This window comes from Lottia gigantea, assembly GCF_000327385.1.
Source record: "Lottia gigantea unplaced genomic scaffold LOTGIsca_31, whole genome shotgun sequence".
NCBI lineage: Eukaryota > Metazoa > Mollusca > Gastropoda > Lottiidae > Lottia > Lottia gigantea.
In genome coordinates, this window is record NW_008709027.1 from 1,803,661 (window position 1) to 1,828,918 (window position 25,258).

General features: G+C 32.2%; 1 protein-coding gene across 1 annotated transcript; it reads left to right on the top strand.

Moving 5' to 3' along the window:
- Positions 1-6,934: 6,934 nt before the first annotated feature.
- Positions 6,935-20,920, top strand: LOTGIDRAFT_232752 (hypothetical protein; the record flags this gene model as incomplete). Its single annotated transcript, XM_009057787.1, has 7 exons — positions 6,935-7,052; positions 8,743-8,942; positions 9,309-9,418; positions 11,500-11,954; positions 19,683-19,769; positions 20,065-20,180; positions 20,489-20,920. The coding sequence occupies 7 exons, from the start codon at positions 6,935-6,937 to the stop codon at positions 20,918-20,920; spliced, it is 1,518 nt and encodes a 505-aa protein (XP_009056035.1).
- Positions 20,921-25,258: the final 4,338 nt, after the last annotated feature.

Consider the following 25,258-nt stretch of genomic DNA (forward strand, 5'->3'; position numbering starts at 1 on the left):
TACCAACCATTTAAACACATGGTATCACACAGCGGATGTAGACAGACCTACTGTTGTTTATAAAGGGTACATAAGCATGCAGAATCTTCCAAATTTTTGGAGAAACTGATATCTGCATTGAAGCGATGAAACAATGCGAACAGTATTTGGAAGATACACCAAAGGTATACTATGCTGAAAAATTATATGGCACTGGTACTCATGTGGCTGTAGCATTTATTCCAACTAAAGACTAAAAACTTTTTCTTTTTATGAAGAATTGTGGCAGTGTTTCTTGCTGTCGTGGCCAACAGTAAGAAATCACCGTAATAAGCGAAGGTAGGCTTTGCAGTATAATATTTATTAAAGACTGAGAGTAATATGTTGGATGTTGGTCTGATTTTAACAAAGTTAAAGCAAACGCATTTGATTTGTGAGATTTGTGAACTGTATGCATTAATTGTAGAATTTGAGCCTCGAAACTAGTTTTAACACATTTCCATTGGCCACTGCATGATGAATTTCTTACTTATTGTGGCGATTTTCTTCTCAAGAATGCAACTACCGAATCCGAAATATCGTAAATATCAAAGCTATATTTAGAAACCTTTAATATAGTTGAGTGGTTAATCTGTTTTAAGATTATGATAGAACTGACATCAACAACTGACAATGGGAGATACAAAAAAGGAAGTTCGATATTTTTATCCGGACGTTGGATTAAAAGAGACGTCAGGATTTCTGTTGGTTTGTGGTTTTGTTGGCAGGTTGTCGACAAACAGGATCTGTATGTCAGTAATATTGGAATCCAATTGTCTAAAACAATAGACTTCTGTGACAAGTTAAGCAATCTTTATATCCATACCGATCTCTTTGAAAACATTTATCACGCGTGATTAGAATAGCACCTTTAATTAAAAGACATGTTTGGCACCGTCAAATCGACCTGATTCCTTAGTCCAATTTGTTTCTAAATGTTTCACTTGCTCTCTAAATATAGAGACAAGAATGCTAATAAAGAGGTGATCAATTTTACCGTTTAAAGGTATTGCCAGTACAATATTCTAGATTGCAGCTGGTATAGCTTGTTATTCAGCCTTCTTATATAAAGAATTTTATGATTTTTGTACATGAAAGGAATATTATAGACTTTATCAAGCTGATAACATAATAATTGGATCTGCTCTTGCTCTGTAAATGTACAGTTAAATATAAGTTATAAAATATTTTCAATAAGTATTTTCATTATTATCGCCATCATCATTAACTTATCTAGCAATATTGATGTTAGTAATAGGTCTTTCTGGTAACTAAGTACTAACAGGTGGCTTACTGTGATACCTACTAGAATCAAAGCCCGTAAAAAATCCTCCATGGTTTTGTAATGCTAGAATAGCTCAGTGTAATGGAACGAGGACATTCTCTCTGTTCTATTTATAATACGACTATTAATGGCCAAACTATTTTCACAACTTTAGTTTTATCTAATTCATTTTAGATAAGGTATCATATAAGTACTATTTTGTATTTCATTTCAGCAAGGTTTGGTGTGACCGGGAGTTGCAATGCGAGTGACGTCACTAGTACTGATGCTCGGGGTCTTCACGGTATTTGCAGGTAAGAATATCTTTTATAATCAATGCATTGTTTACTTTTAGGCATATTTGAGTTAAAATATTAGGTATAAAATATCTATTTAGAAGTAGAGCTACTAGAATTTCCGATTCATAGTTTATTTTCACTGATGTTTTATACACTTTGTGAACCTTTGCTTTTAGATGCGAACAAGTACGTAACATGTCATGTTTGTACGATTGATTTCGGATTTTTTTAACAGTTCAATGATGCTTTGAAAGGTAATTTATTACTAATTATATTCTAATAAAAAGGACATGCAGCAAGGATTCTAATTAAAATAGTCATAATTAACATCATGAATGCGTTCGTTTAATATTACAGCTGTCTTATCCAGCTGACAGCTTATTTATATTCTTCGTATCTTCATACTTCTTATTCAATCATCTCTTTAGAGTAAAACTTAAATCACGTTTATTTTTAGGTTTATGTCTTCAAAAATTTCATTTAACTATTGGTCGTAATCATAAGTCGATAGTTAGAAAGTTTATTGCAAGTTAGATTTAAAAACCACCAGAAAGGCAATACTAAATAACAAATTGACAGTTTTGTATCACCTAAATGAGTTTCATCACAAGTTCAATGACCAAATTATTAACATGACACAAGTTTCTTTGGACCGAGTTATAACTAAAAGGTTATTGAAATGAAAATTGTTAAAAGCTAACACGATTTATTAAATACATTAACCAGATCTGAAAATAATACATCAATGCAATACCTTCTGTTTCTCAAATGAAATTCTACACTAACAAACAAAAAGGATGCATCATTAGCCGGGGAATTGAGCGAAAGAGTTTCTGTTGTAAAATTCACTGGCATCATTTAAACAATAAACACACATTTATATGCCGGTGTTTTCGATTGTCTATTTTAAGAAAAATAGAGATTTCAAAGGTTACAAAATATGAAATAATGAAGTTTGTATGTATTAAATTTAAGCAACTTGTCACTATCTTTTTGATTAAATATACAAGCTTTGAGGAAACGCTTTGTGGTTTCTTTTCCGCCTTATGAATTTCACAAACAATCTAAAAACTCAACTAATCAAAACTTTCTCTTTATTTAACTAGTATTTTTATTTTCCGTTGGCCGATTTCACGTGTTTTTGTTTTGCTTAAGTTGGCAGTTGTCAGTGACATCATTAACATTGATACATTTCACGAATACCTCAATATCTCAATATCTCAACCAAGCAACACATTGTTCAACCTCAACTTCAAGAAACCTACATGTAATGTAATCATCTGGAACCTCTAGTAGAAGGAAAACAACCTGAAAGGTATTTTCGTGGGAGAGTTTTCCAACAAGATTGTCTTAAACTTCCATTGATCATTTAGCTTGACAATCACCCTGAACTTGATCACCAACATTATCATTTTCCTCAATACTACGCATCGGCCATTTTGATATAATTAACTTGACTCAAAACAGCATTTTAGTTGCTAGATTCTAAACAAAATTTAGCTTCTGAAAGATATTTTTTGGCCGGTTGAAAGAAATAAAGTTCGAACTATTTGGTTGCTGAAATACAATTTCAGAAAGTTCAACGAAGAAACTAAAACTATATAATGGGATGTGATTTCGTTCTTAATTTAAAGTTATTACGACTTAAATATTCACTTGTTGGAAGACACAACAAACTCATTTTGTATCTATAAAATGAAACCACTGACAGTCAATAATATCCATTGCAACCAAATCAAATTCCATAATCATTACTTTTATCACTGTTTACTTTCTCTAAATGAACATTACAGTAGAATGTGTTAATTGCTTTTCAATAATATCACTGCTATTACACTGTCTGCTTATAAATTCCATTATCAAAACCACTCTAAAGGATCTGTTCAATAAACTAGCTTTTCCTGTTCTATCACATTCTTTGATTGTAGTGTAATTTCCATCGAAATATTACTTGATCTAAATTAAGTGTTAAAATAACTTCAAGTGTTGAAATAAACAATCTCAAAATCAAAGTTAATTTGAATTAAAAATATAAGTGCCCTTGAAGTTTGTGAAGTAGGTAGAAAGCGTTCGAGACTGAGGCTTGTGTCCCTAGCAATCTTTATTTTATTGAATCAAATATTCTATTGCAGTGGTAATGGTGTCAAAACGTGATGGTTCGTTTGTGTAAAATTATAATATAAAGCTAGCAAACTTATAAAGTGGTGCTCTTGGCCATACTTTAAAATACCCCGAAGAGGTGATATTGTCGAAATCCTGAAGCAAAGTCACAGTCATACAATTATCAATTATTTAAAAAAAAAAGTAAGCACAAATTAATCTTAATGTTTGTAGGTCAATTTGTCGGAATCGTCGACTTAAGATAATGAAACTGGTATTCAGTAGACAAATACATCAGTAGGTAGAGTATCACTCTATGTCTTGCAACCAAGAATTTATGCTATTTTATAAGTTTTATAAATTAGAGTAAGACAAAACAATTTGTTCTGTTGGTTGAGGAGTGGAGGTCTGTTAATACCTGTGTATCATAACACAAGTGTCAATACAATAAACATATATATTGGCTAGGTTCTCTTGTCTAAATATTATGTATTTTACCGACTTGTTTATATCACCAGAAATACTAGCCAAAAGCATTGTAACCTCACCATAACATCAAATAGTTTCTTGTGTCTGCTTACTAGCTCTTGTTTCTAATACAACTTACAATTAATGAGCTTAATGGTATCTGGAAAATATCATTGTTCTCCATGCTTTCAAATAACATTCTCTATCATAGTTTATAACTGACTCATTCGCCTCTCCTAGACAAAACATTTTTCTGTTTAAGAAAACGTTAAGCTATTTCACAATTAATAATTTGCGTAATATTTCCATTAAAAGACTTATCTATAAGACCTAAACACCTAAAAATATTAAATCAAAAAGATAATCAAAGTAGAGGTAGGATATTAATGCACATTCGGGTCATATTCAATCGCTATTATACATCTTCATGATATGTGTAATCGGTAGTCTTATATCAAGCAATATTGTTTGTCCAAAAACTTGATTCGAACTCACATTCACGACAAGGAACCAATTGCCACCAATTTATATCTCCACATTCAAAGATTTACCAGGAAGAATTCCATAAAATTTGTATTTAAGCTATACTAAGAAAACACACTAGCAGATTCGGTAGCAGATAATATCATAATAATATGCCACCCAGAGTAATGTGTACATACAGGTACCTATCAAAATTGGTTGGCAAACAAAGTCATCAACATTGACATTCTTTCGTAGGGTAAACTCATCAGGTGTATCAACTCAATATTATAACTTTGTCAAGGTTCCTGTGCTATTTACTTTAGCGTGTTTTACATTGGCATGTTACATGGCAATTATTGCTTTCATAGGATTAATCTTAACTGAATTTTTTGACAACAAATGTTGCTAGAATTGCCATTGTACATTACTGTTTTTAAATCAATTTGAAACAAAGCAAATACAAGATATTGCAACTGACAGTCAGTTTCCGTGTGATCTTTCCAGTACGATAATTGATTTCCAAAAAGTTTTGTGTCGTAATTAAAATATGTCTACTCAGATAAATATAAATGACAATTATTCTGAATAGTATAGATGTTTTCGATACAGAATAAGTCAATTTGACGTCACGTTAAAGCAAAATATTAAATTCAATGTCACTTTGAGAAATACATAAGACAAGGGTATTGTCTTTGTTGATTTTAGTCTGGACTGAATTGTCTAAATGACAAACAATAACGAATTATTGCCACTACTTATATCAAACTTAATAGTCATAACAATAACCTTTTGTTGTGAATATGCGAGAATCAGCTAGTTATTATCTGACAATTAAATGCAAATGGTAATAATTAAGTTCTGATTATATAAATAGAACACTGATTGTCATACAACACGATACAACTATAGAACAAGGATCCGGCGTGCATGGTTTAAAAGTATCTTTCTGAATTCAAAATATTGTTTTAAAATGGTATGATTGTATTAAGGACATCAAGACAAGACATTATTGGCTTTTATTCCTACATATATTTTGTTTCAAATTTTTTGTCTGTAGGGAATTATGGTCGATAGATTACTTCAATTATTTTTTTTAACAATATGTATTATAAACTTGGATCATTTGAACGTTTTGTTCGAGCAATATATCGAACTATCTTTACCAGATATATAATAAAATCCTAATTCCGTCTGTAACTTCTTCTATCTCTCACTTTATTCTATAAAAAGTTGGAATATGGCAGGAATTCACAACATGTTCCACTAAATGATTTAACAGACCTACGCTGTATTTCTGTATTATTTGACATTACAGACATCAAGGAATTAGATCGTCTGGTAAAATAAAAATGATACAAGTAATGTAATGATGTACAAGTAGAATTAAAGTGAAATATACCAGATTGTGTTGTCTAGTTATTAATATGATTAATAATTACTATTATTTATAACTTGTACTAGTTTCTCTCCAGTGTACTTGTACTAGTCACCTGGTCCTTCCAACTAAGTTATTAGATTTCACAACATAAATCCCTTATTTCAGTTCAATCGGTATGAGTGGAGCGTCATTATGAAAACGAAAAAATATAGGTTCTAACCGACCTGGGAAGAAGTATGATTTTTATTGTTACTTCTTTCTATGTAATGGCCGCAGTCGTTATTGGCGGAATAAATCTGAATTCGAATCGAAGCCGCAATCGAAGCAAAGACAAAATATTGGGCCTTCCTTACTCCCTTCGACTACACTCGTAAGGTATGTTTTCAAGACACAAAGAAAAAATATGAGAATTCATACACTTTTTTTTATCTTACAGGTGGGAAAAAGTTAAAAAAAGGAAATAAAAGTGAGTAATTTTGCCTGAATTAATATTATCATCATAAATGCTACTTCAATTTGTTTTATACATCTACATATATCAGAGTGGCAGTGGTCAGTGTTTCTGAACAAAATCTGGATTTAAAATATAGATAATGAGGAACAGTTCGAAGTTCAGGATAAAAGTGTAGGAATAGTTTCATTTTTGCCAAAGATATTATCAAGGTCCGTGTTGTGTCGGGGCTGAATATCTCTCTGCCTTGAGTCTAGTAAAAGAATAGTCAACAGATAGTGATTTCAGTAAACCAGTCATTGCGCTTAACAAGGACCATTATTAGTATCATGTATTATTAAATTTTTATACAAAGGAATGAAACTATGGAAAGCATTATCCTCCATAATGGCCATTTTCGCAACGTATTTTACTTCCGGTTTGTGGTATAACAATCAGTTATATGGAGGACCTAATTCGTATGTTTAATGGAATGTCCTACCAGAAATTAAATGACTAAATTTCTTCAACTACAAGATATCCGACTGGATATAGGAATTGAGGTTCAAGTCGGCTGCGATGGTTACTGCATAACGGTAGCACAAGTTTGTCCTTACCCTGGTAAACTAGGTAGTATATAGTAGGAATTAACACCTACTATCAAAGAGTATAGTTTTATAATTAATGTTTATACAAGTGTTATACAGACATGATAAACATCATCTCAAGTTAGCAGTAGACAGTATATAGTTCAGGTTTTTGCATAAATGACCTGGTTTCTTGTTCATTGAAACGATGTAAAATTGAGTGATATGAATTAATTTGTTATGCTCAGGCAAAAGGGGAGGCAGTTCAAATATTTCTCTAGTTTCGTTACATTAGTTTTCTGCAATGGGTTCGTCTTGATTTTTATGAACCTCGGAAATCATTGAGTATCTTTGATAAGGAGTTTGTTATATGTTTTGAAAATATAAGGATGAATGACCTTTTTGGGAAAATCTCTCAAACTGTTATGGCCTCAAAGGCTAAATATTTCTAGCTCTGGTATGAATTTAAGCCTTATATTTACATGAGGTGTTTAGACAGTGATTTGTCTTCTTTTGTAAAATAATCTTAAAATTATCTTTGAAAACAATTCCATAGACAATCATCTAGTTCGATGTTTACAGCTTGATATCCAGATTTATTCTAGACTTAGTTAATAATATGTCACATTTATTATCAAATAAATCGTTAAAAATCTCTGGGACATTTTTGAATTGCTATGTTGTGTTGTATGCACATGAAGCTAGAACTAGGAATATGTACAAACTGCTTCATTGTGGATAAAAATCATACACATGTGTGTTGAGTTTGGGTTTTATTTAAGTGCTGTTTCTTCCTCATATATATCCTGCTTTCTGTCAAAATTTGATATTAGTCCAATATTTTAATGTGAATAAATTGAAAGCAACGTTAAGTTTATAAAACAGATTGAATGTGATATTTATCATTCTAAGATTCTTTTTAACTCGTGCCTTCTTAATTTGATTAGTCAAGCTAAAACGGTTAACTGAAGATTTTGTATTTGTGTTAAATACACAAATATTCGTTCGTTAATAATTCAACAATTCTAAAAGCTTTTCATCTAACATTGAACATTAGTTTTTGATAACGCTTGTAATTACATTTGTGAGGTTCAGAGGGAAATCGAATTGGGTTTGTGAAATCTTTTACTGGACGTTTTCGTGTATTTGTGTGACATTCAATTTTCTCGTTGAGTTCCTCTGTAAGTTTTTATGTTGATGTGTGTAAATGGAAAGTTATCAATATTAATATTGATAGGAATCTTTTTCTCTTTATCGCCAACTCGTTATTTTATGTTAGTATATGACCAGTGACGAGAAAATCAGTGGAATATCTTATAAGATTAGCATGTTTTAAAAGAAACGTTTTTAATGAGCTATTAGTTTCCATATGTATATAATCCATATTTACCGATGGAGTAAATCAACGGAAACAACAGATTCTTCAGATCAAACTCAAAAGCTTAGTCAAGAAACTCAATCACAGCTTTTGATGTAACTGATAACTTTAGCGATTATCAAGCTCTGTTATTCAAACACACAAGTAAAACAACAAGAGTTAGGAAGCCATTTATGTATCTACAGATACAGACAGAGAGACAGAACTACTTTACGAAATTGAAAAGGCGGCCGAATCTGCATCACTATGTATTCTGCTGATAAAGCAGACGTTGATTTAAGCTGTAAGGAAATCGTGTAACATGCCCCTCACGTACATTTCATCTGAATACATGATTATAACATTTCTGTTTCAGAATTTCCACCTATAAAGCTATCCCATGAAGACAGACTTATAAAACATCTATTACGTATTTATAAGTGGAGGGGGAAATATGGTCGCCCTGTCAAACAATATAATGATACGGTTAAAGTACGTTTTAATATGCAGCTTATACAAATCATGGATTTGGACGAGAAAAATCAAATCTTAACGTTAAACGTGTGGGATAGATATGTAAGTATTTACAAGAAACTAGCATGAAAACACAGAATTGACGTCTAAATGATCAGTATTTGAACAATCGGCATTAGCAAAGAAATGGACAGGTATCTACCAAAAATACTGTTCTGCTCATATCTCAGATGATGTTTATTAAAGAAAGAGTTTCCTTGAGGAAGCTCATTGCAGATCTCATTACGTCACAATCTATAATAAATTAGTTCAGTGTCGGCTGGTTTCTGCTGGCTAATATCAAGATGCTTGATAAATTATTACAATCTAACTGTACCTTTTGACAGTGAATCTTGTTTTCTGGCAGAAGTTGCTAAATAATCCTGGAATGACAATATTATTGTGAAATTATGTCCTCATATATTTCAGAGTTGGGAGGATATATATTTGAGATGGGATCCTAAAGACTGGGGAGGAGTTAGTTCTGTCAGAATTGCTTCGGAAAAATTATGGACGCCTGATATCAAATTATACAACTAGTAAGGCTCTGATATATTTCTTACAATGAGGTTAAATGCTGAAAAAGGCGTTGTAGAAGGAACTTTTGAGCACTGTTTACTAGTGCTTATGGCTAAATTTGTTCTACTTTTTATAATTATATTTTTAATGAATGTAAATATTATAACGGATTCAGTGATAGGGACATGCGATATGGAAAAACGCGTTTAAGAGCGAAGGGAACTGGATTACTAAACGAGCTATTTAGGGACAATGGGTGTTGAAAAAATAGAGAGCTCAGCTTTTCTATGAGACGATGACGGACTTTCTTCTGGCTTTTAAAAACTTCTCTTCATTAAATTTTTTGTTACTTTCAGACGCACCGATTCGTTAAGCCAAGAAATACTTTTCAATTCACTGACATTTACGACAAGAAAGTGCTTTTTGTCTATTTTCAGAACCTTTTGAACATTATTCTTATAAGAGACATTATTTTCAATGAAAATTTCCCAAAGGAGTATTACTGGAACAATTATCTACACCTTCTTTTTAAAACGATTTCACACCAGAAGTACTAAGGCGGATATGAACAGTCGTCTTGCAATTAGATCGACATTGACAGTAACCCGTGTGGATTTATTGTTAAATGGGACGAGGTCTTCTAGTATAGCGTTTAAATCACATAAATTGGACTCAATCTATCTGGGGTGTCTTGAAAACGATAAGAGATTTCAAATCTATAATTAGCTTTTTACTTGCCAACTTCTCCCAATCTCTATTTTAGGGAATAAAAATTGTGATCAATATATTTTCAATCGATACTTGTTTTATTAGTCCACTAACTTCAATGTGTTTACCTCATACATTAATATCAGTTTTTCTTTCTGATAAATCATATATCAACTATTATTGACTTTACAGTGATAACATCTAATATTATAATATTTACATTCCAATCTTAATATTGCCTTGTTCAGGTTTAATACATAAATGTGGTGCAATTTCTATACCTTAACTCAACCTTAACCATACTATGTCAACCAAACTATACTAACCTTTCTTCAATATATAGGCCTACTAGTAATATTTCTCTAAGATCGAACAGGTCACAAAATCCAATTTTAATTCGGGAAATTAAAGTCTAACAGGCTATATCTATTCATCAGACTGGATTTCAAGATGGTTTATCACATTCATTTTTTCTTGGTCACTATTCACAAATCGTTAATAAAGAATTCCTGATCTTCTTACTGAACATTAAGCAAGGAACAGACATTTTTAGCTTATAGCATGTAAGAAGACAAAGCGACTATTCTTTTTTTCATAGAAGAGAATGGTTAAAGGCTGGTTAGATTTTTTTTTCAATTTCTATTCAATGAATGATAAACACATACAGTCCATGGCACATTCGGCTTTGGTTTTAAGTTACATACGACTGGATAACCTGTATAAACATTGCTGAGAAATAACCCTGCCTTTAGATTAGCTGAGCTGTGGGCCACAATCGATCTGAAATATAGTATTGCATTCATAATTAAATATATATATATATAAAACGGTGCACAAAAACCTTGCTCAGGTTATTATATGTCTGTATTTAAATAGTCTAATTGATTTGTGTTTTTGGAAGAGCCCATTCTAATTTTAGGTTTTCCTGACTTCATTGAAAACAATCGAGGGCATCATGAAAGCTCAAAACTGCGCTTAACTTGTAGTAATTTTCTGTAAAATCTGATCTGGGTTATCCATGGTTGTGAGAGAGGGCCATTGTCTTTGACATTGCGACTATATTAAATATATCTCGTGAAGTCTATTTTAGATTTCAGAAAACGAAATTAACTTTCTTTGTAAATTTTAAAAAAGCGTGAGTCTAATTGAGGAATTAATATTGATTGTAATAAGATACTAGTGTCTCTCGTTAAGTTTCATTGTTTCCATTCTAAGGACAGACAGACAATTGCATTATAAGAGATTTTATAGGTTGGTCCGGAATTGGTTTCCATGCAAATAAAAATGTCAAAGAAAATTGAGTAAAATTGTGAAGTATTTTGTCCTCGACCAATATTAAAAGTAAAAATGTGAATATTTTACAATTAGGCATGTATTTTCATATATATTTCAGTGCAGATCCACGTTTAGAGGAACACCGAGAAGCCCTGTGTGTTGTAGACAGTACGGGGGTGATATTGTGGATGCCCCAAGCTGTATATAGAAGTTCATGTTATATCGATGTTGCTGCCTTCCCATTTGACGTTCAGAAGTGTCATTTAAAATTTGGATCTTGGACGTATGATGGTACAAAAGTTGATTTAGAAGTATTAAATAATGCGACTGAAATAGATTTAACAGAATATGTGCCAAGTAATTCTTGGACAATCTTAAAATCACCAGCAGTGAAAAATGTTAAGTTATATACATGTTGTCCGGAACCTTTCGTTGATCTTACATTTACCTTAGTTTTTCAACGGCGGTCTACATTTTATAATTATATTCTCATTTTGCCATGTGTTTTACTCACGTCACTCACCTTAGTGTTATTTTGGATTCCACCTGAATCACCAGCAAAATTAATGTTGGGTAAGTATAACTCTCTTTTCTTACTATTAATTCATTCTTACTGAAGGCATGAATGATTACTTCCCGAGTTTAATTAGTAGCGCTTTGTGATTGTGTTACTTCACTTGAAATCTTGTCTTGAAGGTATCTGTTATGTGGACCAGTCCTACGTATTCCCTTTTGCAATTTATGAACCATATCCGCTATACAATATGCAAGAACTGACGTTTAAGTATCTTAATTAAAATGCTCTATCTTATCTTGGAAGTATAATAACTCACCATGGACTATTGTGTCTTAAAGAACTACATATTATTCTAAAATTTACAGGTTGGACTGTAATTAAGTTTTTAAAACACAACAGAGTTACTGTTGTTGTAAAATTCAATATTAAAATGTAGAAGTATACCAATATAAATGCCAGTATAGGAAAAATTTATGAGACAGATAAACTAAGCTCGTTCTATAAATAATAGATTATGTAGCAATAGATAGGAGATTTTACTCCTATATTTTTCTAGATATTCACTACTTGGAGGTTACCTCTTTCATTGATTTTCCCTTCTTTCAAACGGAGCAAATTACAGACAAATTTTATAAACGTTCCAGTTTCCCAACCAACATAGCCCATTTACCAGCTTCAATCTAGAGAATAATTCGTCTATAAAAACATATCAGAAGCTACTTTGTTATGGTACAAATTTGGGAAAACAAATTGACATTCCGTCTTCTCTCAGACGTCGTAGTTTTTTTTTTGAATAAGGAAATTAGAATGAACTTTGTTCGATCCTTACGAAGATGTAACAAGTTTTTATTTGAAAAGCAAATCTGAGTTAATAATATTAAAGAGGAAGAATCAATAATGAATGAATGGTGAATAATATTGTAAAGAAATTGTGTTCGATACTTAGCTTTCTTTATAGGGGCTTTTAAACTAAACTTGATTAATACCATCAACTATTTAAGGCACCACTTGGTCTACCCATTAATCATTTCTAATCGTTCAATTCATTAAAAAAAATACCCCCAAAACCTTTATTCTGACAACACCGAACAAATAATAAAGCATAATTTATTTAAATCGAATGACCACGGCGCATGGAGTAATGAAGATTCGCTTTAATTCAGGTGCTATACTTTGAAGTTTGATTGCTAGATGTTATGAAGAGTGTATTTTCTCTGGTCATTATGAAAATCGCACATATATTGGGATTCAACGTATTATTTTCAAATAACACTTTTTTATAAATCATATCCATAAATCACCATAAGGTCTTGGCGATGGAACTATATTTGATTCATGTGTGGTATAAGATGCGGCGAACTAGTGTCGAAAGGTACGAACGTTTATTATATTTTGAACGTGTCGTAATCAACGCGTTGTAGGTTGACGACTTTCAAGATACCATGTATATCTGTAGAAAGAGTACTCTGACAAGCAATCGTCATTATGTTTGTATAATTACCCTGGAAAATGCCAAATTGATATATTAACCTGTTATATCCTTGTCTGAAAATAATAGATAAGATGAATTGATACTGAATTTACCGGAAACAGTTTCCATCATTTACTCAGTTTCCTGTCAAACAACGTTGACCTGTTTTAACGGCAACCGTAGCACATACAAGAGATACAATGAAATTATGAGGAAAAACAACGTGTCAACATTGGTAGAACCTTTAACCAAAAGATTGGTTTAAGAATGTAGGTTAGAGTAGAAGATCCATCCAAGAGTGACTAATCATCACATTACATTTGTAACCTTTAAAAAAGTAGTTATTCTAAGATTACCAGTAACAAGTACATGTACTATAGTATAATTAGTCTTAAGATTGTCTATACAAAACAACCACAAGTAATCAGAAAAATATTAAGGAAAAACATTTCGCTTTTCCAAAACAGAAATGATGTCATTTCATTCGTAGTTGTAATTTTATTGAAAATGGACAGATTCTCTTGGTCTTTGGTTCTGATATGCACCGCGAGTATATTCAATTGAAAATCCAAGATACGCCAAGATGTTGATGTGAACCTGGTATCAAAATTAATAGGTTGCATTGATGGGTAAAAATTGTGGGTGGTTGCCAAATGAAACACATGCTGGTACCCGTGAAACGAACTACATATCGCTATAGATTACAATCTGACACACTGGCAGAAAAAAGTCTTTAACTGCATTAAAACTTTCAACACATGTAGTTAGTGTTGAGATATTAGCTAAATATAATGCAGTATAACTTCTTATAATGTTATATATTTAGAAAGTTTTTGTAAAGGTAGTTTAAACTTTAGATTTGATTACACACTCTCAGAAATCTAATAAAATCTATAGATACTTGACGAAGTACCCTCTTGGTTAACTTATAGAATACATGTATACTAGTAATAGTTGTAACTTTATGATTTGTTATAAAAACCGTTGTTGAAATTGCAACATTACGGAGTTTTACTGTTTTCACTTCTCCCTCATTGCTAATTTATGATATACGACATAAATACTTACCAGATTAAAATATACTTTGACTAAAAACCATTAAACTAAAGTACATCTTCAAATAAAGAATTGCCATAAATTATACTTGTACCAGCACTAAGGTCTCAACAGACATGATATCAAAGAAAGGTAAAATAGGACCTGATACGAAAGATAGTGGTTGATCTGATAGAAAGTGGTTGATCTGTAATATATTGGTTGATCTGATAGATAGTGGTTGATCTGGTAGATAGCGGTTGGTCTGATATACAGATAGATGTCTTTGATATATTGGTTGTTCTGATAGTTAGTGGTTGTTCTGAGAGATAGTGATTGATCTGTAGGATAGTGGTTGATCTGTAGGATAGTGGTTGTTCTGATAGATAGTGGTTGATCTGTGATATATTGGTTGTTCTGATAGATAGTGTTTGTTCTGAAAGATGGTGGTTGATCTGTAGGACAGCGGTTGATCTGATAGATAGTGATTGATCTGTAATATTTTGGTTGATCTGATAGATAGTGGATGATCTGATAGATATAGTGGTTGATCTGTAGGATAGTGGTTGATGTGATAGATAGTGGTTGATCTGATAGATAGTGATTGGTCTGTAAGATAGTGGTTGATCTGATAGATAGTGGTTTATCTGATAGATAGTGGTTGATCTGATAGATAGTGGTTGATCTGATAGATAGTGGTTGATCTGTAGGATAGTGGTTGATGTGATAGATAGTGGTTGATCTGATATATAGTGACTGAACTGTAATATAGTGTTTGATTTGTAGGATAGTGTTTTATCTGATAGATAGTGGTTGATCGGATCGATAGTTGTTGATCTGTGAAATATTGGTTGTTCTGAGAGATGGTGGTTGATCTGAGAGATGGTGTTTGATCTGTATGATAGTGGTTGATCTGATCTGATGGATGGTGGTGGAACTGATGGATTGTGGTTGATTTGTAGGATAGTGGTTAATCTGTAGGATAGTGATTGATCTGTATGATAGTGGTTGATCTGATAAATGGTGGTTGATCTGATAGATGGTGACTGATTAGCATAAGCCTTGGCTTGTTTCAAAAATCCTATTTATACTCTGTAAAAATTATGTATAATAGAAATAAAATACTGTTTAAACAAAAGACCTGATAGATATTGGTTAATCTGTGTTATATTGGTTGATCTGATAGACAGTGGTTGATGTGTAGGATAGTGGTTGATCTGATAGTTAGTGGTTGATCTGATAGTTAGTGGTTGATCTGTAGAATGGTGATTGATCTGGTATATATTGTTTGATCCGTAGGATAGTGGTTCATCTGTAGGATAGCGATTGATATGTAGCATAGTGATTGATCTCTAGTGGTTGATCTGTTGGATATTGATTTATCTATAGGATAGTAATTGATGTAAGATATGACTGTATGTGTATGATAGTGATAGAATTTGTAGATACAGATAGACACATGCTATGTATGCTACATGTAAATAGTTTTGATACAGATTTTTCTTACAAGATATTGTAATAGATAAGAAATCCCTTTATCTGTAACATAAAAAGTTTATCTGTAGGAAAGTACTTTTGTTGTTGTGTTACCCAGCCCTCTTGTCTTTGATTTCAAGTGTTTTCTATAGGGTTGTCCGACCTAAATTATTATATTACATATTGAAATATTGTAACCTCCTTGATATGGGGTGAAAACTGTTGCATTATATATAAAATATATAGTTGAAAGTTAATCAATTTGATTCTCTACCATCTATACTACGTCATATTTCAACTAAACTGTCAGCGTATAACTAGATAACAATTTTCCACTTGAATAGTGTTAATTTAAGGCGATTGAATCATTTGGTGTGAAGCATCGGTTGTTCAACTCTTCCTTCTCTTCTTATTTTGTACTCTATAGATAATAGTGTTTGGCTGATTCATATCCTTTGTAGAGGCATTATACATTAGGTTATGACTAGAACCCATAAATAATCCGAAACAGTGTGAACGAACAGAAAACTAATCAAAATGAAATTGAAGAAAACTTGTAAATTAACAGATATATATGCCTTTGTCATTTGTTAAGTTATCGAAACTATTTTTATACGCCCACATGGAGATGTGGACGTATATTGCCGTCGCCCCTATAAGTCCGTCGGTCCGCCCGTCCGTCCACATTTCTCGTATGCACGATAGAGGCTACTGCTTTAATCTGATCTTGATGAAACTTGGAATGCATGTATATATTGATGAGATCTAGGTCAAGTTCGAAATTGGTAAAAATCGGAGGAACGGTTTCAGAGTTATTGCCCGCGTTAAATTTGGCTTGTATGTATGATATAGGCTACACTTTTTATCTGATCTTGATGAAACTTAGTATGCATGTATATATTGTTGAGATCTCGGTCAAGTTCAAATTTGGTCATAATCGGATGAATGGTTTATTGCCCCTGACTTAGTAAAAAAAACGCTTCAAATTTTGCTTGTAGTCATGATACAGGGTGCAGTTTTTATCTGATCTCGATGAAATCTAGTATGCATTGTATAAATTGATGAGATCTCAAGTTCAAAAATGGTAATAATTGGATGAATGTTTTTTTAGTTATTGCCTTTGAATTAATTCAATGCGTCTTATTTGACTTATAGTCCTGATAGAGATTACATTTTCTATCCGATTTTGATGAAACTTGGTATGAGATCTTTATAGTAAAGCTTGAAATTAGTAACAATCGGATGATTGGTTTCACATATTTAACCACTACAAACCTTGTTATCATTTCTGATAATGGGCGTATGTTACCTTGCCTGGCAAGCTATCCTAATAACAGCTTTTACACGGACTGTGATGTTTCTGGATATTAATGATCTTTAGGGATTAAGTCACACATCTTTTGAATGGTTGTAGATTCCGCCATTTTGCCACTTTACGAGTTTATGATCTTAGATATAATATTGATATTTTGAAGTCTGTTTCCTAGAACCATTAGCTTTTCACCTTTTCTCTAAATTAAAACTCACATAATAGCAGTTTTATAGTGTGATTGTCAGTAAAGCGTTAAGCACTCATATGCCCCGCGAGTATTCTACAAAGATTTTAGAGTGAAAAATAATTACTGGTGCCAAGTTAAAGAAAAGGATGTATTAAACGTTCACTATATAGACAAACATTAGGGAATACTAAAATAAATCAATAACAGTTTTATTCATAATCATAAATATTACTTGTAATATCGACAAAACCAAACTCAAGTCGTTACAAAACACAGTCGTTAATCGGCATTTTCAATAGAAGTTGTTGATATGCCATAAGCACAACAAAAACATTGAAATTAGGCGGGAAAGGCGCCATTAAGCTTTTCCTCTGACAAATAAAATCAATGAATCGAATATATTTCTAGTATGAGTTGGAAGGCGTGAGATTAAATGTTGATAACATGTTATAGTGAGAATGTTGAAATTGAAACAAAGATAAAGTTAAAACGGCTTCTTCACCGAATTCCGGCAGTATTAAAATACACCTATCTTTCACATTGTGGATAATTGGAAATGAATAAAATTCCAATTTAACTAAATAATGTTTGTTATCTTATGGTATAAAGGTATATTTACCTTACCGCAAATCATCGAATAGCTTTTTTTTTGTTTTTTACTATTTACCAATTGAACTCTTGTTAGAAAATTAAGTCAAATACCTTGCTTAGTGTGAATGAATTTCCAAAAGAAACACAACAAATTGTATTGCTTTCACCTTGAATAAGTCATCTTTCCCAATTACTTTAGCCAACCCAGCTGTAAATGCGCACAGATAATCCGGGAAAGAAGAGGTTTCTGCAAGGGATCAGCTGGATTAAAGGATATGCGTGAACCTAAGTTGTTATCCTTGTAAAAATTGTTGTATATTTCTTTCTCATATAAAGTAAACCAAAATATACCACATATTATAATAGTTCACCGACAGTTCCTCCTTTTTCAAAAAATTACCACAGGCATGTCACAACATCGATGAAATGAAATGAAGTTTCAAGTCGAGGGATCTTGAGCTCATCACATCACAATGTCAACTACTTCCAACAATGAGACGCTATTTGCATGTCAACCCAAAACTTTTAACAATGACATGGGGAAATCGGCGTTAAAGAACTAAAGGTACTCGCTTGGCGGATGCCAGATTGAAGCCTTTTTTGTTGATAATCTTGATGTAACTGCAGATACTTCGCCGAATGTACCTTGCAGCACATACAAAAACTACCACAGATTATGCAATAAATTGCTGTTACGCCGTTAGTAGCATGCAATTTGACTTCCAGTACACCACAGATTACCATTGAGTACCCTGGCAGTCTTTTATCTTGCAATTCACATACAAACGTCATAGAAAGCAAAGCACTTTACCATGCAGTAAATCAAATAAGTACCATGTCGTACCGTACTGTAGTTATTTTGTGTTCAACAAATCTGACCATGGTTTATTTTAATAGTGAAAGAATTACTTGTGGATAATCGTGTATTGATGATTAACCAGAAAACAGAAGATTAACTACCTTAATGGAAACTGGCGTTTAATTTCAATCGGTTATGACAATTTAATATTTTTATGTAAAATATGTTGCGTGTCTCGATCGCGTCTTGTTAAGTTTACAGCTATTTTCAACACATTAAATAGACTTTGTCAGTAAAAATGATTAATGTAGCATAACCTTGTCTTTTCTAATATCTATATTTGATTACTCTTACTAAATGATTTATTAAGAAGATAAAAGACAATGGAATTTGTGTCTATTATAAAAGAGTTGTTATTAACCAGCTTCAGGCCATGTATCTAATATAGCTTTGATGAATTTCTGTTTCATATTAAGTGGTTGGTGGTTTATAAACCAAAACTGTTGCCTCTTTTCTGTATTATAAAACTTTTCATTTTAATAAGACCTACTGTTATGGTAGAGAATGTAAGGTGACTACATTACAATGTGAACACAAGGCCATTTTGTTTACAGTATTTCTGTTGATGGCTCTGATTGGCTTTGTTCGGTGGCTTACAATCAAATCAAATTTCTGCATTCCATGATACAAGAAGAGTAGCAATTGCAGTTAAGGTATATGTACGAAGTTAGTAATAGCTTGCCATTGTGAAGATGCCCTGAGGCATACTAATTGAGAATCTAGAATTGATATGCCTTTAAAACGGGTCAGTTCAAACCATCACAACCATTAATTACACTGAGACTGTTCTTTACTGAATGACCCTACTACACCCCAACCTTCATTTATCGACTATATTTTTAATATTTTTCAGGTATCAATATCTTTGTGGCATTTTTCTTGCTATTGTTACTAATGGAGTCAAATTTACCACCGGCGGCGGTTTCTGTACCTCTACTGGGTATGTTGTATCTAATTTTCTGTCGAACAAAATTATAATGGTATTGCTTATAGTAGCAAATTTAGAAAATACGTGTTCTATTTATATACATGTTAAATTTGAAAGTGATACCTGCTTGTTATATTCTTTGAGATGTGTCATGGTACTTACAAAATCGATACTTTACAAATTGCTACAATAGTCAATATTAATTTTCAGCTAAATCAAGCACCACATGACTTTAGAGATAAATTTGGATTGCTGCAAGCATGTGTATATATATCATGTGCCTAAATTTAATTCTGGTCTATTTCAGGCACGTATTATTGCCTTAATATGATACTGATTACATTGTCATCATTTCTGAACGCCTTTGTTGTTAATTTATCATTCTATGGTGCCAGGAGGCCCGTACCCATGTGCCTAAAAAAGGTAAGTACAGTATTTCTAAATCTTCTAGCTTCGTCAGAACCACATTGATGTATTCGAAAAAGTAGTAAGATCAAGAATGAAAATACATTGTACAATAGACAAATCATTTTGTCCCTAAAGATTTCTCATGATCCATGCTAGTGTCGAAACGGTCGAAGTAGTTTCCGCTAAAATGATCAATTTGAACTTTGTTAGTGAAAGAGTTTAGCTTTTTAATTTGTAAGCCGTGTGGCTATTTTACATTTATTTCTCAGACGTAGTTCTATGTTCTTCTGAAGCTTACAAAGTTTGTGTGCTCATCATTTCAGGTTCTTTTCCATTTCTTTGCAAAAATATTGTGTATGGATAATTTGGTTCAACCTTATATAGAAGGTGGCAACCATACAGCCCGTCTGTTAGCCGATGGAACGAGATTCTTGGGAATTAACGGAGATCAAAAGTGGAACAAAGATTCAGCATCGGGTGATTTATTAATTCATTTAAAACGAAGTCCAACGGACGAGCAATCAGGTCAATTAGCTCTTATAAACTATCATTTAACAGAGTTAATGGACTTTGTAAAAAGTTATAGAGAACGTATATCAGATAGAGACAGAAAAGAAAAATTAGCTAAAGAATGGAAGGCAATTGGACTAATCTTTGATAGGATATTTTTTATTATATATATTACCACAATAGTAGTATCAATGGCGGTATTATTACCTATTATAACATTAAATAAATATGAAGGTAATTTATAGATAAATCAGACATATTGTAAATATATCATTGATAATTTTATACTCATAAGTACAAGTCATGTATAGGGAAATGATACGCCATGTACATGTTCCATTTCTATGAATCACTAACCTATGCAAAAAGCAAACATCTCTCTTCAGCTTATTCGCCTGCTTAAAGCTTTAAAGTGTGAACACTATTGAATATTAGATTAAGTTACTTGTAAATTATATCTTAAAATTTGACATGTTAATATTTACAAGGTTTAATACTGCACTATTATACTATTACTGACATTTTTATCTTCTGCTATTCATCATCATTGGTAACATTCATTTATATTGTATTCTGAAATTGAAATGATTTTTTGTTTAATTTAAACTATCTTTTCTCGTGACTATATTGTGTTTAATATTATCTCAATGTAATTCTCAAGTTAAGATGATAGTTTGTTTAATTTAAACTAACTTTTCTCGTGGCTATATTGTGTTTAATATTATCTCAATGTAATTCTCAAGTTAAGATGATAGTTTGTTTAATTTAAACTATCAATTCTCATGGCTATATTGTGTTTAATATTATCTCAATGTAATTCTCAAGTTAAGATGATAGTTTGTTTAATTCAAACTATCAATTCTCATGGCTATATTGTGTTTAATATTATCTCAATGTAATTCTCAAGTTAAGATGATAGTTTGTTTAATTTAAACTATCAATTCTCATGGCTATATTGTGTTTAATATTATCTCAATGTAATTCTCAAGTTAAGATGATAGTTTGTTTAATTTAAACTATCAATTCTCATGGCTATATTGTGTTTAATATTATCTCAATGTAATTCTCAAGTTAAGATGATAGTTTGTTTAATTTAAACTATCTTTTCTCATGGCTATATTGTGTTTAATATTATCTCAATGTAATTCTCAAGTTAAGATGATAGTTTGTTTAATTTAAACTATCAATTCTCATGGCTATATTGTGTTTAATATTATCTCAATGTAATTCTCAAGTTAAGATGATAGTTTGTTTAATTTAAACTATCAATTCTCATGGCTATATTGTGTTTAATATTATCTCAATGTAATTCTCAAGTTAAGATGATAGTTTGTTTAATTTAAACTATCAATTCTCATGGCTATATTGTGTTTAATATTATCTCAATGTAATTCTCAAGTTAAGATGATAGTTTGTTTAATTTAAACTATCAATTCTCATGGCTATATTGTGTTTAATATTATCTCAATGTAATTCTCAAGTTAAGATGATAGTTTGTTTAATTTAAACTATCTTTTCTCGTGGCTATATTGTGTTTAATATTATCTCAATGTAATTCTCAAGTTAAGATGATAGTTTGTTTAATTTAAACTATCTTTTCTCGTGGCTATATTGTGTTTAATATTATCTCAATGTAATTCTCAAGTTAAGATGATAGTTTGTGAAATTCATTTATTCACCAGGTATTGATCTATTCTCAGGTTTAATCTTTTCCCAATTAAACAATAGTTCATTTGTGCTCAGGATTTATTTAGTAGTAGGTGCAGAAGAACTCTTGTATGTTCCCTCGTTAAATTTACATTTTGTTACCAATTCTCAAGTTTTAAATAATATTTCTAATTTGTTCTCGTGTTAGAATTATATTTTCTAATCCGTTTATGATTATATTTTGTGACCCATTCTCAAGTTAATCGGATGTTACTGATTTTAATGTAATTTAATGTATTTTACCCCTATGTCTATTCGCATATTGAATGTGTTATGTTTCTTTGCGTGTACGTCGTGCATAGGTTTTCAGATTATCTTCCGGTTATTTTTTACGACCGAAAACATATACAATGCCATTTCAGCTTGTTTTTGTCGCCTAGTTATAAGTTATTGTTAAAGGGAATCAAGAGATATTCTACACTTTCTCTATGTTTGGTGATAGCTTATTATGGTTTGCTTTGAAACTAAGAAAAAAAAGAGAAAAATTGACGTATGAAGTACCATTTAGTGCAATACAAACCAACTTGTTGACTTTGTCTGTAATTATAGGAGCCTAGTACAACGGGCGAAAGTGTATGGTGTATGAAAACGCGTCCTTGGTACACGTACAAGCAAAGTGGTTCGTACCTCATTTGCTTGAAAATAAGTCATAGGAACTCAAACTTTACATTTTAACTGTAAAAGTATTGATTCACAAAATGGTATCATGTCATCATAATATTGTATCTTTTAGTAGGAATATCGTTGAGCACATAATTGTAATTTTAAAATTCAAATGAAAAATGTCTATCTTGTATATTATCTTCATGTATGTATATAAATAATTTTGTACTTGTTCAATGTTTAAACACACACATGACATAAAGGGTGAAAATAAACATAGCAATTTTTCTACTTGCTATAAGATTCTGTCTATATGCTTCATTTGATTGTATGTATACAATTCACTGTTTGGTTATTATGTCTGATACCGCAAGTCTTTCACTTGATTGAGAAATTTCACTATAAACTTGTCATAAATTCTTCTGTATTATCACTGAGTATTCTACATAAACTGATGTTTGTAAGCGAATTTGACCTCTTTACTTTACATCTTTCCATGGCACAATCGATTTGTCGTTGTCGATTCGAGTCAGCATGAAAACTACCCACACCGAAGAGAACTTTGGACCAATTTAGTGCCCGAAAGCTGTATGTGCTACCAAATACTATTTCTTCCCTCAGTACCTTATGATAAATGGTTTATGCTCATCTAATGGTATTTATAAGGACCTTAATTGGAGTCTACATACCTCGTATGCATAACAGGATCTGCATTGAAGGCCGTGGCCGTGACCCCCCCTAAAAAAAAATGTCAATTGTTATTTTTTTTTTATAAATCAATTCATTTCACTGAGTCAAGGGTATTCTTTGTTATGAAACAAATAGTTCTGAGCTCTAAATTCGACAGGAAATCACATCTTATTCTCAAAATTTTCTAAGGGACATACCTGTGACTCTATACAAGTCATCTGGAACCTTAACTTTGCTGGGAAATGTAAGAAAATTGTGTTTCCAGGCATCTTATACTCGTAATTGTCTAGACGAGATCCCTCAGATCCAACGCAAAAAATCTTAAGCCTTAATTCGGTGGGAAAGGTCAGGAATATGCGTTTCCGGGCGTCTAATTCTAAAAATTTTCATCTGGTGGTCCCACAGTCCCTATTCAAATAAACTTAAACTTCGTCAGGAAATTACCTTTGTGGGCGTCTCTTTCTCAAAATTTTCTAGACTCGATCCCTCAGAGCCTATACAATTAATCTTAAACCTTAAATTAGGTGGAAAATAACAGAAATTTTCGTTTTCAGACGACAAATTCTCAAAATTTTCTTCTATTGGCCCTGCAGTCCCTATACAAATAAACCCCAATCAGGAAATTGCGTTAACAGGCGTCTAGTTCTCACAATTTTCTAGACTAGATCCCTCAGACACTATAAACATAGGCTTGCGGCAAGTCTCGCAAGCGTATACGCCCACCATACGCCTTGATAAAGAGGTAAATGTGAACTGTAAAACAAACGCGATATTAGAGTTTTATGCCATAAAAATATTGGCATCATCACCAAATTCAATAGTGCACATCTTCATAATGATATTGACACACATACAAAAGATCAAAAGAATCTATAGAGAATTGTAGCCTGTGAGTGAGCACGAGGTAAATGTGAACCGACGGACCGACAGAGGCAACCACAATATACGCCCATACTTTCGTGTGGGCGTATAAAAATAATCTTCAAACTCAAATTTGCTGGGAAATGTCAGGAATTTGGGTTTACAGACGTCTTATTCCCAAAATTTTCTTATTGTGGCCCTGCAGTTCCTATACAAATAAACGTTTCAGGAAGAAAATTTTCAGCAGAAAATCATATTTTCAGACTTCCAATTGGCATCCTTGAAGCAATAAACGTAGCAATAACTCAATAGAGGGAACCACTTCAAAGCATATTAATTCTTTAAGTTTTTCGAGGAGGGGAGGGAAGAGGTTACCTAAACTGCCCCCCCCCCCCCCCCTTCATTGGATGTTCGGCCCCTAAAAGTACTCGGCATGCTACGGGCCTGGCTTGGATGAGTAGAGTGTCTTTAATGGACGTATAGTAGGCATGATTTGGCATCAGAGAACATTTACGTTCTGATGCCAAATTATACCTTTTTTACGTCCATTACAGACACTCTACTCAACCAAGCTTAGCCATTTACTAAGAAATAAAAATACAAGTTCAAAGTTTGTAAAGAAACTTTAAGATTCGTGTATGTCACCGGCATACGGTATTCACAAGCCTGGTTTAAAGGTAAACAGTCTGTATTTCTGTGGGTTTATTTGGGAAGGTCTAAGG